General features: G+C 41.9%; 1 protein-coding gene across 1 annotated transcript; it reads right to left on the bottom strand.

The window, feature by feature from the left end:
- Positions 1-703: 703 nt before the first annotated feature.
- LOC134876599 (P2Y purinoceptor 14-like) lies at positions 704-11,862 on the bottom strand. The gene is made up of 3 exons (XM_063901610.1): positions 11,757-11,862; positions 2,832-3,237; positions 704-2,399 (listed from the first exon to the last, which is right to left on the bottom strand). The coding sequence occupies exons 1-3, from the start codon at positions 11,824-11,826 to the stop codon at positions 1,703-1,705; spliced, it is 1,173 nt and encodes a 390-aa protein (XP_063757680.1). The 5' UTR covers positions 11,827-11,862; the 3' UTR covers positions 704-1,702.
- Between the last annotated feature and the right edge of the window lie 512 nt (positions 11,863-12,374).

Genomic DNA, 12,374 nt, shown 5'->3' with positions numbered 1-12,374 from the left:
CCATCAACACAAAATCCCTAGCACTTGAATAATGCCTTTTTGTAGTGTAATTTAATGAATGGGAAATGAATCCGCCCTCATGGCCACTGTAATATAAACACCTTCGACAGTACATAGAGTGCATACACAGAATAAAGGTCCCACATGGTCAGATCTGCAGAATTAAATGCAATCAGCAGATCATAAATTCAATGAATCCAGCTGTGATAAACATGTGCAGTAATAATTAGGAAGTGCTATTAGAACCAACATCAGCTTGAAGCTGTAATTAACTAATGAATAAGAGTGATAAGTGCCATTTAGTTAAGAGTATTCACCGCAGTGTTTCCCGAAGGGTTTGGCTCATTAAATACGATATGACCTTATCAATAGTAGCTATATGAGAGAATACCCCTCGCTTTGGCACCATTTATCTACAGATCCAAGCACCACAGATTAATAAAAGTCAAGTTACGGGGCTTCCCTCACATTATTATCCTTCCTTTTGCTATCACCAGATAACCTTAATCACTTCTGATGCTTCAGCAATGACGAATTTAATCATGAGTTACCATAAAAGCGTTGAAGATCAAGGACACACATGGCTTGATGGGGGAGGAAGATGTAAGTATCATATGAACTGTATGCTGCTCCTTCTAATGATTATGAAGGTTGGCAGTTAGTTTCGTAGTGCAGTTACAGAACAAAGACTTAACCACGCACATTGTGTGTATTTCTTTAATTCAGGACACTTACAGTTTGTTTTTGAATACCTTTATGCAATTTTCAGATTATTATGGAAAGATAATGTTTCCTTCCAAAATATGGAATATTGTTTCAGATGGCATCCACTCTCTAACAAATAGTCTCCCCATACTGTAAAGTGCATTCTGATATTGAATTGAGGAACGTATTTAATACACAATTTCGGTTTACATTTTTAACACATTGTAAAAACTAACTAAAACCAAACAACAACAAAAAAGACACAAAACTAATGTTTAGTTATGGATCATGGTTTGGCTTAACATGAGTATCTTTCGTATGTACAATGACAGGCTGTGGCGCAGTGGGATAGTGTGCTGAGCTTTGAATAAGTCTAATAAGTGACATGTAATGAAATGTAATTGTGAACTGCTGACAAAATCCAGTTTAAAATCTAAATATGACAAATGACAGAGCTGCGCAACAGGCAAATGCAGAGCGTGTTGGAGGGGCACATTGGCGATTTTTGTTAATTAACACAATATGCCTGGATACAAACAAATGAAGTGTTAGTCAATAAAATCTTCTTACATGTTACCTAGCCCTCTGACTGACAGAAGCTCTGTGCTGCTGATAGAGATCTCTCTTGCCTCCATATTCCTCTTACCACTTCCTCCAGAATGGCATTAGGCATACTTGCTAACACAAGTAAGTAATAGTAACCATGGGCATTTATAAAGAAAGGCTGATATTGTTTGCATTAGACACAGGTTTAGTTTTCACTGATGTAGGAGAATTTGTATTATTTTTTCTTTACCGCGATTTACCAACTCTGGAGTTGTAGCGTATCACTCATCAGCTTTAACAGAGCAGGGCTTCTCACACACACATACTGTATATACAACATTACAACAAAGTGAAAACTGTTACCGTCTTCATTTGACATTTGACTCTGGTCTCCCCACTTTCCCCTTCCTCTTTTCTCATTTCCTCTCCTCTATGCTCCTGCTGTCCCCCATTATATTTTAGATTTCCTCTCCTCTTCCTTTACTTTTGTTCTTACCTCCTCTCCCCCTACTAAATATGTGACAGACCGACTGTTGGTGGGAGTGACCCCCTCCACCTCCCTCCACCTCACTGACAGTTTCCTAATAAGCGACTCCCTAAAGGTGCGGCACATGAGGAAGTAGATGACGGGGTCGAGGCAGACGTTGATGGCGCAGAAGAAGAGCATGGCGTCCTTTAGCTGTAACAGCAGGCAGTGTTTGTCCAGGCTGCAGCTAGACTTCCACTTCTCGACCAGCTCGTCCAGGAAGCGCAGAACATGGTACGGCACGAAGCACACGAAAAACACTGCCAGGATGCTAAAGATGCTGCGCTTCGACTTCCGGCAGACGTTGCTGTTGTCACGCTGCACGCGGCGGTAGGAGCGGTAAAGCTGGCAGGTGATGGAGGTATAGCAGAAGAAGAGCAGGAACAGCGTCAGCCAGAAGACGGTGTTGTTGAAGATGACAGAGAATCGGTGCCACTGCTGGCCAAGCGGCGTCTTCAGCAGCATGCAGTGTTGCAAATTCGTCTGGTTCACCTTCTTGCTGGTGAGCAGCACGTTGGGCAGCATGCAGAGGAACAGGAAGCTCCACGTGAAGATCACCAGCCCCTGCGCAAAGCCCACTCTATGCAGGAGGTGCAGCTTGGGGACCCTGCACCACCTCAACCTGCAGGATAAAAATATGTATCCTTTAGGAGATTACATAGAGTTCACCCTACTTAAGAAGAAATGTTTATGCTAAGGTTTAAGTTAAATATAGATTCAGCGGTGAAAAGAATGTAAAGGTAGAGTAAAATGTATATGGGTGTAATACAACTCCTTGGCCACCACGGGCAGTGTCTTAACATGCGTGTTGGAATTTGCGGTTAACACATGCTGAAGATATTTTAATGTTTTGTTCCACAACATAAAATACGTCAGTAAAAACCTCACTGGTGAGTTTAAATCAGAATTTCCCCTTGTGGGGTAACAAGAACTCATTCCTGCACTATTGTATTACTTCTGTTTTAGAGGGACACGACTATATTCGGGAGGGTTGTAGCCTACTATTTAAAGTGAATGTTGGTAAATAATGAAAGTTAAAATCAAAAACCTGTACCCGCAGGTGGAGGTGGTGGACGAGGTGTGTCTGACGATCTTGACGTAGCGCTCGAGGCTGATGAAGCCCATGGAGATCATGCCCACATACATTGAGCAGTAGAAGAGCACGCCGGTATAGCGACAGTGGACCAAGTACATGCGCCAACCCCCCAGCCCCAGCCCTGCGACAAACTTGAAAGGGAAGGTGAAGAGCATGAGGAGGTCAGCCACCACCATGTTCTTCAGATACACCACCAGCCCCGAGTCGCTCGGCACTCGGAAGAAGATGCAGGCGGCAATGCCGTTTAGGGCCACGCCCACCACGAAGGTGAGCATGTACAGCGATGACAGCACCTGATGCGTGTAGATGCTCCTATCATCTGATTGGTTGCTAGATAGGTGGCTGGTGTTCTGGTGATCCATCACTGCAAACACAAAAACACACTTTAATGTACAGCAAGTCTTAATGCTTCTTTTTTGTGTAGCAGTTATTTTGTACTTTTTTTTTGATGACCTTTGTCTATTACCTCCTTTTTGTTTTAAAACGTTATTGAACCAGGAGTGTTTCTCACTCTGTTACAAGGAATCCCTGGCCAAAAGTACGGTGGCCTACAGCGGCCCAAAACACTAACATAAGGTGAAACACGTAGCAGTTTTAAAAGCAATGCAAATATAAAAACCCCCATGTACCAAAACACACGCAAATGATGATACCTGACAAAACAAGCGCAGTGTTTAGTAAAAACATTTATAAATGTTTTAGTGATTTCTATTTTTTTTAAGAGTCTTTTTTGTTTATGTATATATACTGTATATATTTTAGTGTTTTAAAAAATCTTTTACTGTTTTGTGAAATTTTGTGTAATATGCAGTCTATGCTTTTGACCTTCAGGGCCAGCAGGAATATGATTACCTTCCTCACACAGCAGATGCATCTATAAACTAAATGTCCCTTTTCTCCTTTACTTTTTATCTCACAGTTTGGATCTGTCAGGGAGGGGAAAAATTAGGACCCAAGTGCAGCACAAGGAGGTGGAATACCAATTTCACCAAAAAGCGTGATTTTATTATAAAAAGACCTTAACAAAAATACAAAGTTGAGAAATCCGGGACATGAAAAAACAGAGGACGAGAAGGGTGTCTCGGGCGGACGACCCGGGGGAAAGGCACAGGATGAGAAGGGTATCTCGGGCGGATGGCCCGGGGGCAAGGCAGAGGATGAGACAGAGCATGGCTGGAGGCCGCAATGGGAACCCTCTGGAGGACGGACAGGAAGCCGAGGGGACTGCTCCGGAGGGAGGTAAGGAGCACCTGGAGCAAGAGGTGGCAGGGCCACCGAGGAGACAAGAGCAGAAGTCGGCGGGACCCCCGACGGGACATGAACTGTTGTCGGCGGGACCCCTGTTGGTACTGGCATCTGTGTGACCCCCGAAGGGGCAGGAGATGACTTCGGCGGGACCCCTGGTAGTACTGGCGTCGGCGAGACCCCAGATGGGACATGAGCTTGAGTCAGCGGGAACCCTGACGGGACAGAAACATGGGTCAGCTGGACCCCCGACTGGACAGGCACATGGGACGGCGAGGCCCCTGACTGGAAAGGGACATGGATCGGTAGGACCACTGGTTTGCAGTTTATCAGCTGGTGTTTGGTTTGGTGGTATTTCAGGTTTACAGATCAGCAAAACTGGAAGTGATGCAACAGTCCTCAAAGGAGCTGCTGTAAGTGTTTTATAATTGGTTTGCAAATTCAAAACATTTGCAAGAGTAATTTGTTAAACCAAACTCGCTGCATCACACCTCAGTCACATTCAGCTGGTAACGAAATTAACACAAGAGTTACCTGAAGTCCGCTTTCAGAATGAACTAATAAGTGAAGTTTAGAAAACATGAAGAGTACTTCATATACATCAAAACATATACATTTGAATATGTATGCATTATTGTGCAGAGAGTGTTAATATCATTATGTACATTTAAGAATTTAGGGAAGATTTTATGAAGATTTTTTTGATGTGTCTCATCAAAGATGTTAGTCTTGTCAGGTTTCTGATGTGTCTCATCATGCTCCAGGTCAATGGTTGGTCATGTTTTATGTTTTGTTATTTCATTTTCCGGGCTGTCCAGGGCCCAGTTTTTCAAAAGTAATCTAGTGGGATTTTGGATCACGGATTGGATCAAATCTTGGAAATGGGTTTTTCAAAGGCAAAAGAGGGATTCCAGATAAGATCAGATCATGTAATCCGATTTTACATTTGATCTGGATCAAACCTGCCCTTTGGGTTTTTCAAAACTTTGAACTCGGTTTGGGATCTGTTTGATCCCAAAAAAACGGATTATCTAGATCCCATCAGAAGAGTGGATCCAGTTGTGATTTTGAACCAAACAAAGCATCTCTGATAGCATGTCCAATGTGTCCTTCATTTGGTAAGAACCTTGGCGGCTGTTCTGGTTCTACATCAGGCTCAGATCCATCAAAATGGTCATAAAGAGGGACATTACGCCTGGTGGCAATGTTATGTAAAAACAATGCAGGCAAGGATTACGTTGCATGCCACCTTGGGTTGTACTCGCAAGTAGTTTAGACATGCAAACCGTGTCTTCAGGACTCCATTTAGGCGTTTAATGGCACATGTTGTTATGTGAGGAGTTGAAGCGTGCCTGCTCAGGTGTGTTTGCAACTGAAAAAGGGGTCATTAGCCATGGTAGGAGTGGATATGCGCTATCTCCCAATAGTATGCCATTTGGTCGGTTGGATTGAAACTCTCTGTATAGTGCACTCTCTCTTAGAATACGTGCATCATGAACAGAACCTGGCCATTTCACAACACAGTTCGTGATTATGAGGTCAGCGTTGCCCACAAGTTGGATGTTGATGCTGTGCCTCCCCTTTCGATTGACATACTCCCACTCCCTTTCAAAAGGTGCTTGGATATGGACATGAGTGCAATCAATAGCAACAATTGTGCTAGGCATGTTCCCCATTTGAAAAAACTTGTGCTTAGTCTGAGCTGTCTGGTCATCCTTGGGAAAGGAAACAAATTCATTGATCAGACTGCCCAGTGCTACTGACACAGCCTTCACCACATTACTCACAGTTGATTTTCTCACTCCCATATTGTCACCAATTACTTGGTAGAAAGTCCCACATGCGTAAAAGCACAGAGCGATTAAGCACTGTTCCTCCACGGATAAAGCATGACTCCTTTGGGTTTGGTGTTCGAGTGTTGGCCTGACAAGATCTGCAATGTACTTAATGTCATCTCTCCCAAAGCGAAAACGTGCATACAGTTCTTCTGATGTGTATTGCTGAAGTGGTTTGGTTTGCTCAGCATACACCCTGTCACGGTACCTTCTCCTACGGTAACGATGAACAATACCCGCCATGTGGATGCCTCTGTATGCTAGGAGAAATGGGTGCAAAGACATGATGTGTTTAAATGGTCTCACCCATTAACCAGCAACAAGCTGAGGTAAACCTATTTGAGCACAAGCCAAAGCAATCATGCTCAAGGCTTATAAGGTCAGTGTTGGCTTTTACCAAAGAGTTGGAACCATGGACTCAAAAGGGCCTAATTTCACTGTGGCAGAAACTTGTGCAATGCTGGAGGGTGTCCGGGGCAATTTTGCATCGATAGTAGGAGGTTTCAGCTCTGCACAGGGTGGAGAAGTAACCAAGAAAGTAAAAGAGAACATTTGGGAGGACATTACCAATCATGTCAATGCCACTGGGTCTGGCCAGAAGAACACCATAAAACAAGTAATGTTGCGATGGAAGAACCTTAGGGCCCAGGCAACAAAAGACCTTGCTGAAGCCAAAAAAACCCAAACAGGTAACAAGCCATATAAGAGGGGGGAATTCACTGATATGGTCCTTTATATAATAGGAGAGAAATCAGAGGCTCTGCATGGCATTGAAGGCATAGAAGCAGATGGAGAGCCCACAAATACAGAGACTATGACTTCAGAAGAATGCGAGCAAAGTTCTCCTGCAGAGGAAATGTTTGTGCTGGACCTGACTCCAGTGATTGAGGAGGAAGATAGATCCCCAGTCCAAGACCTTCCCTGAAGAAAACGCAAACTTTCCTCAGCTACAAACAAGGATGGTGACAGCTATGAGTTGCTTCTGAAACGGGAAACCGAAAGAGCAGAAGTACAAATTCAACTGGGTAAAGAACAAATGTTGCTTACCAAACTGCAGCAGACAAAAGTGCATATGGAGATACAACTCCTAAAGGAAGAAATGAAAAGAGCTGGTATCTGTCCTGTGAATGATTTTTGACTATTGAATAGTATTGTTTGTTATTTAACATTAGAAAAAAATAAGGACTGTAAAATAATTATGTTTATTACACTGTTTCTGTTTCCTAAAATTAAAACAAACAATGGCTATTTGTGGCCTCTGGTATTTTGCCTACTTGCTAAGCCAGTAGGCTACACTGGCGGTTCCATTTAAGGCTCTGGTAAACAGGATTTGGTAATCTTGAAATTTGGTATTTGGATCACAGTGATCCAATCCAATGTTCCTTTGAAAAACTGGCACAAAAGTAAGATGGATCAGGTGATAATGGATAGCAAAACATGGGATTTCCAAATCCGGGTGACGCGCACGGGCATTCTCAATTGAAAGTATGGCAAGTCCAGAGAGACGACACGGTGTACCTGTCTCCAAAAGCTGGCCTCATGAAGTATGTCCCTCTCCATATCCTTATCCATAGTTCTGTTCTGACGCCAATGGTCATATACCACACATGCAACTTATGAGCAGTGGATGTCTCATGAGTCATGTTGATGGATTCTCCTCGACAAATTTCGCCAGTTATTTGTTCTCCATGTTAGCGTAGCAAAGAGCCAGCAGGGCTCGCAGTAAGCTACATTTAGTTGGGGTGAGTAGCATAGCCATGTCCGTGGTAACTCCAAGCCAGACTTGGTTTTGCAAACGTAATATGCCGTTGTAAAGCAGCGGTTATCCTGTTCGCGATCCCGTGGGAAGGGGCCTGTAGGTTTGCACGACCCCATGGACACTATATAACGTTTGATGTTTGAGTGTAGACTCTCAGGAAAATGTCCCATGTCAGTCGGATACACTGATTACCACGCTCTCTTCCATATTTTCACCTTCTCTGTTGCTGTTAGTCACGCTGATGTCAGCACAAGCCACAGAACTCGCTGCAGGTGCCTCACTGTCCCTCTCCTCCAAATATCCACCCTCTCCATTGCTGTTTCTCGATGGGCTGGTGCTAGCATTAGCTAGGGAGCTGCTGCTGCCACCGAATGCTTCAGGTGCACTCTCTTGCTCCAGCTCACCTCTTGAGGAATCCTTTGGAAGAATCGTCCGATTTTTGGCAATTTATTTCTGTCTTTCTCCAATTCCTCTTGTCGTTTTCGCTTTTGAAAGCCACTTTTATGTTTGTAATTGAACGACTCTATCGCTATCTCTATCTTTCGCTAATTCAAATTCACGTGTAACCGATTCCACTGAGCTACGCAACACGCACGTTCACTACCATATCCCACAATCCCCAGTCGCAATGTCATACGAAATACACCAAAATACATCGTTGTTAGCTTTAACAAATATTTCATGATCACTAAAACATGTTGTCAATATTAAATCAAATTGTGTAATTACTTTATACAGCCTATGTATGCTATTTGGATGGATATGCTTCCAGGGACACCATGGATTAGAAGTGTGTGAGACTCTGATGGGTTCATAAGACCCGAATGGCAACAGTATCGTATGACGGCTTTATACTAATTCATCGAAAAGCAGCGGCTCGACAATCGAAAGCGAAGTAGTGATCGTGGGTGGAGCCTGCAATGGAGCGACGCAAATGTAGTACCTGCTTACCGATAGTTACGCCACTGTGTGGAACGGACGGTGAGGGTGACGAGCACAAGTTTCACTTTCCTTTTTTATTTCAATTCCAACCTTTGTAATGAAGAACATACAGTGGGGCAAAAAAGTATTTAGTCAGCCACCAATTGTGCAAGTTCTCCCATTTAAAACGATGAGAGAGGCCTGTAATTTTCATCATAGGTATACCTCAACTATGAGAGACAAAATGAGAAAAAAAAATCCAGGAAATCACATTGTAGGATTTTTAAAGAATTCATTTTCAAATGATTGTGGAAAATAAGTATTTGGTCAATAACAAAAGTTCATCTCAATACTTTGTTGTATACCCTTTGTTGGCAATGACAGAGGTCCAACGTTTTCTGTAAGTCTTCACAAGGTTTTCACACACTGTTGCTGGTATTTTGGCCCATTCCTCCATGCAGATCTCCTCTAAAGCAGTGATGTTTTGGGGCTGTCGCTGGGCAACAGGGACTTTCAACTCCCTCCAAAGATTTTCTATGGGGTTGAGATCTGGAGACTGGCTAGGCCACTCCAGGACCTTGAAATGCTTCTTACGAAGCCACTCCTTCGTTGCCCTGGCGGTGTGTTTGGGATCATGTCATGCTGAAAGACCCAGCCACGCTTCATCTTCAGTGCCCTTGCTGATGGAAGGAGGTTTTCACTCAAAATCTCACGATACATGGCCCCATTCATTCTTTCCTTTACACGGATCAGTCGTCCTGGTCCCTTTGCAGAAAAACAGCCCCAAAGCATGATGTTTCCACCCCCATGCTTCACAGTAGGTATGGTGTTCTTTGGATGCAACTCTGCATTCTTTCTCCTCCAAACACGACGACTTGAGTTTTTACCAAAAAGTTCTATTTTGGTTTCATCTGACCATATGACATTCTCCCAATCCTCTTCTGGATCATCCAAATGCCCTCTAGCAAACTTCAGACGGGCCTGGACATGTACTGGCTTAAGCAGGGGGACACGTCTGGAACTGCAGGATTTAAGTCCCTGGCGGCGTAGTGTGTTACTGATGGTAGCCTCTGTTACTTTGGTCCCAGCTCTCTGCAGGTCATTCACTAGATCCCCCCGTGTGGTTCTGGGATTTTTGCTCACCGTTCTTGTGATCATTTTGACCCCACGGTGTGAGATCTTGCATGGAGCCCCAGATCGAGGGAGATTAGCAGTGGTCTTGTATGTCTTCCATTTTCTAATAATTGCTCCCACAGTTGATTTCTTCACACCAAGCTGCTTACCTATTGCAGATTCAGTTTTCCCAGCCTGGTGCAGGTCTACAATTTTGTCTCTGGTCTCCTTTGACAGCTCTTTGGTCTTGGCCATAGTGGAGTTTGGAGTATGACTGTTTGAGGTTGTGGACAGGTGTCTTTTATACTGATAACGAGTTCAAAAAGGTGCCATTAATACAGGTAACGAGTGGAGGACAGAGGGGCCTCTTAAAGAAGAAGTTACAGGTCTGCGAGAGCCAGAAATCTTGCTTGTTTGTAGGTGACCAAATACTTATTTTACAGAGGAATTTACCAATTAATTCATTAAAAATCCTACAATGTGATTTCCTGGATTGTTTCCCCCATTCTGTCTCTCATAGTTGAAGTGTACCTATGATGAAAATTACAGGCATCTCTCATCTTTTTAAATGGGAGAACTTGCACAATTGGTGGCTGACTAAATACTTTTTTGCCCCACTGTATGTCTCTCTGTTGTCCCCGTTCATAAAGCATAACACAACACCATCAGAGCACGGTGCAAATTAGATCCGCTTTCAGTGGTCAGCATTATAGAAAGTGGAGTTCCCCCACAGCAGACGCACATTAATAATGTCCGCTGGCGCATCATGAATACGTGTTTCACATATTCAACTTTCATCACTTTTATGTTGCAGCGGGTGAAGGTGCAGATCCTTTAATTTTTTATATTGTAGTATTTTTTTTAACATTCTTCACATACTTTACAGATGTTTTACTTATTTTATTTGATAAACAATAATATTTTTGAGAAATTACTCAAAAATCACTATGATCACTTTAATGTCGCTGCAGGTACAGGTGGAGCATGGAGTATTTTTAGATCTTTAGTTCATATTCTTTGGATATTTCCTGCTACTTTAAATATATCCTCTGTGTCAGAAGCAAACCATTTTTTCTTTGAGATTCTAAATATTGTCTTCCTGTGTTAATGTTAATGTTACCTACCTCCCACTTTGTGAAGCGACCTTGGGTGTGTGTGTGTGTGGGTGTGGGGGGTGGTGGTGGTGGTTACTTGCTAAATTTTCTTCCTCTGCACATTGAACTTCCATCTGTTAATTTTGGCCCTGGCTTTTTATTTATTTTTTAATTTTTTTACAAGGAAATAAATGTCTAATATTTGGAGAGAAAAAGGTTTCATTTTCTTTAACCTTCATATTTTATATTGGGTAAAAAATGTTTTAAAAATTGTGGGTAGCTTTTGCAAGCCAAATGACTTGGTACAGTATATCAATCAACTTGTAAATGTCAAGAATATTAATTGAATATTGCTTTGATGATTAATTAATATTTGATCAATATTGCAGATTGAAATTTCTCAAATGTGAGGATTTCAAGTTTTTTTTAACTTATAATTAAATTATATTTTAAAATGATTTTGTTTTCACATGTTACAGCAAACTAGAATTAAACATCTATAAGCGTTAATTTGTGCTTAAATTAGGAATCAAAACGAGCCACTGGCCAAACACGCAACTAAGATAAATAACCATGAATCACAAATCCTGATTAAACTTTTCTTTACTGTCATTTAAACTTCTGCACTTCCATCATATTCTTTCTCTCAAATATTGAGACTTCTTTTTCAAAACTTTCTGTATAAATAATCATTTTATTCTTTTATCATCAGGTGTTTTGTGGACCCACAACTGGAATAAAAATCTGCTTATTTCTGTTATTTTATATTTTAAGGAAGAAAATGCACTTTTCAAATGTTAAATGAGAGCAGACTTTGCACTCCACACTCACTGTTGATTCATCTTGTCATATTATAACAGTTGAATGTAGTATTTGTATTTGCACATCATATTTATAAAAACAAAACTCTACTCACCATAAAAACACTCTGGTTTCTGCTCGATACAGATGACAGATGATTCTGATGAAAATCTTAAAATTCTCATGAAGTGAGACTCAGAGCAGAGAGTCTCTTGAGGACACTTCCACTTCCTCTGTCTTTTTCTGATCCTCCCTCTGTTTCCTTTATGTCTGTTTTCACCTTTGGCTGACGGTTCATTTCAAGCTTTATGTTTCCTTATGTTACCTTCTCCTAACCAGACTCTCCTTTCTTTTGCTGTCTTAGTATCCCTTCACACTTTGCACATCTCACTGCATTTCAATTTGAATAAAACCAAAATGCAACTCTCTGCATACTTAATTTGGTATATTATAGTGTATTTAAATGTATTCCTTAATATTTTCTAATGTCTATTTTGTCTGTCTGTCTTACTTTGCTTCAATATTAAAAGTGCAGTAGCGTAGTCAGTCAAATAAAACATGGAGCAAATAAAATCGTTTTTCCAGTGAAGTTGTCCACCCACACCACCCCCACCCCACCCTGCCCACCCCAAAAGGAAGTGTTTATACTCACATGTTTCATAGATAAACTAAAAAGGCAATTCCTGCCAAGGCTTTTAAATTGTAAAGGGTAATTATAATGCCTTTTAACACT

This window comes from Eleginops maclovinus, chromosome 15 (assembly GCF_036324505.1).
Source record: "Eleginops maclovinus isolate JMC-PN-2008 ecotype Puerto Natales chromosome 15, JC_Emac_rtc_rv5, whole genome shotgun sequence".
In the NCBI taxonomy this organism is placed as follows: Eukaryota; Metazoa; Chordata; class Actinopteri; order Perciformes; family Eleginopidae; genus Eleginops; species Eleginops maclovinus.
This window is presented reverse-complemented; position numbering and strand designations above follow the sequence as displayed.

Excerpts from the sequence above, each read along its gene's own strand:
- LOC134876599 (XM_063901610.1), bottom strand. The coding sequence starts at position 11,826 with ATGAGAATTTTAAGATTTTCATCAGAATCATCTGTCATCTGTATCGAG. Across the intron at positions 3,238-11,756 it reads GAAACCAGAGTGTTTTTATG|TGATGGATCACCAGAACACC; the intron begins GTGAGTAGAGTT and ends TTGTGTTTGCAG. Across the intron at positions 2,400-2,831 it reads TCCACCACCTCCACCTGCGG|GTTGAGGTGGTGCAGGGTCC; the intron begins GTACAGGTTTTT and ends TTTATCCTGCAG.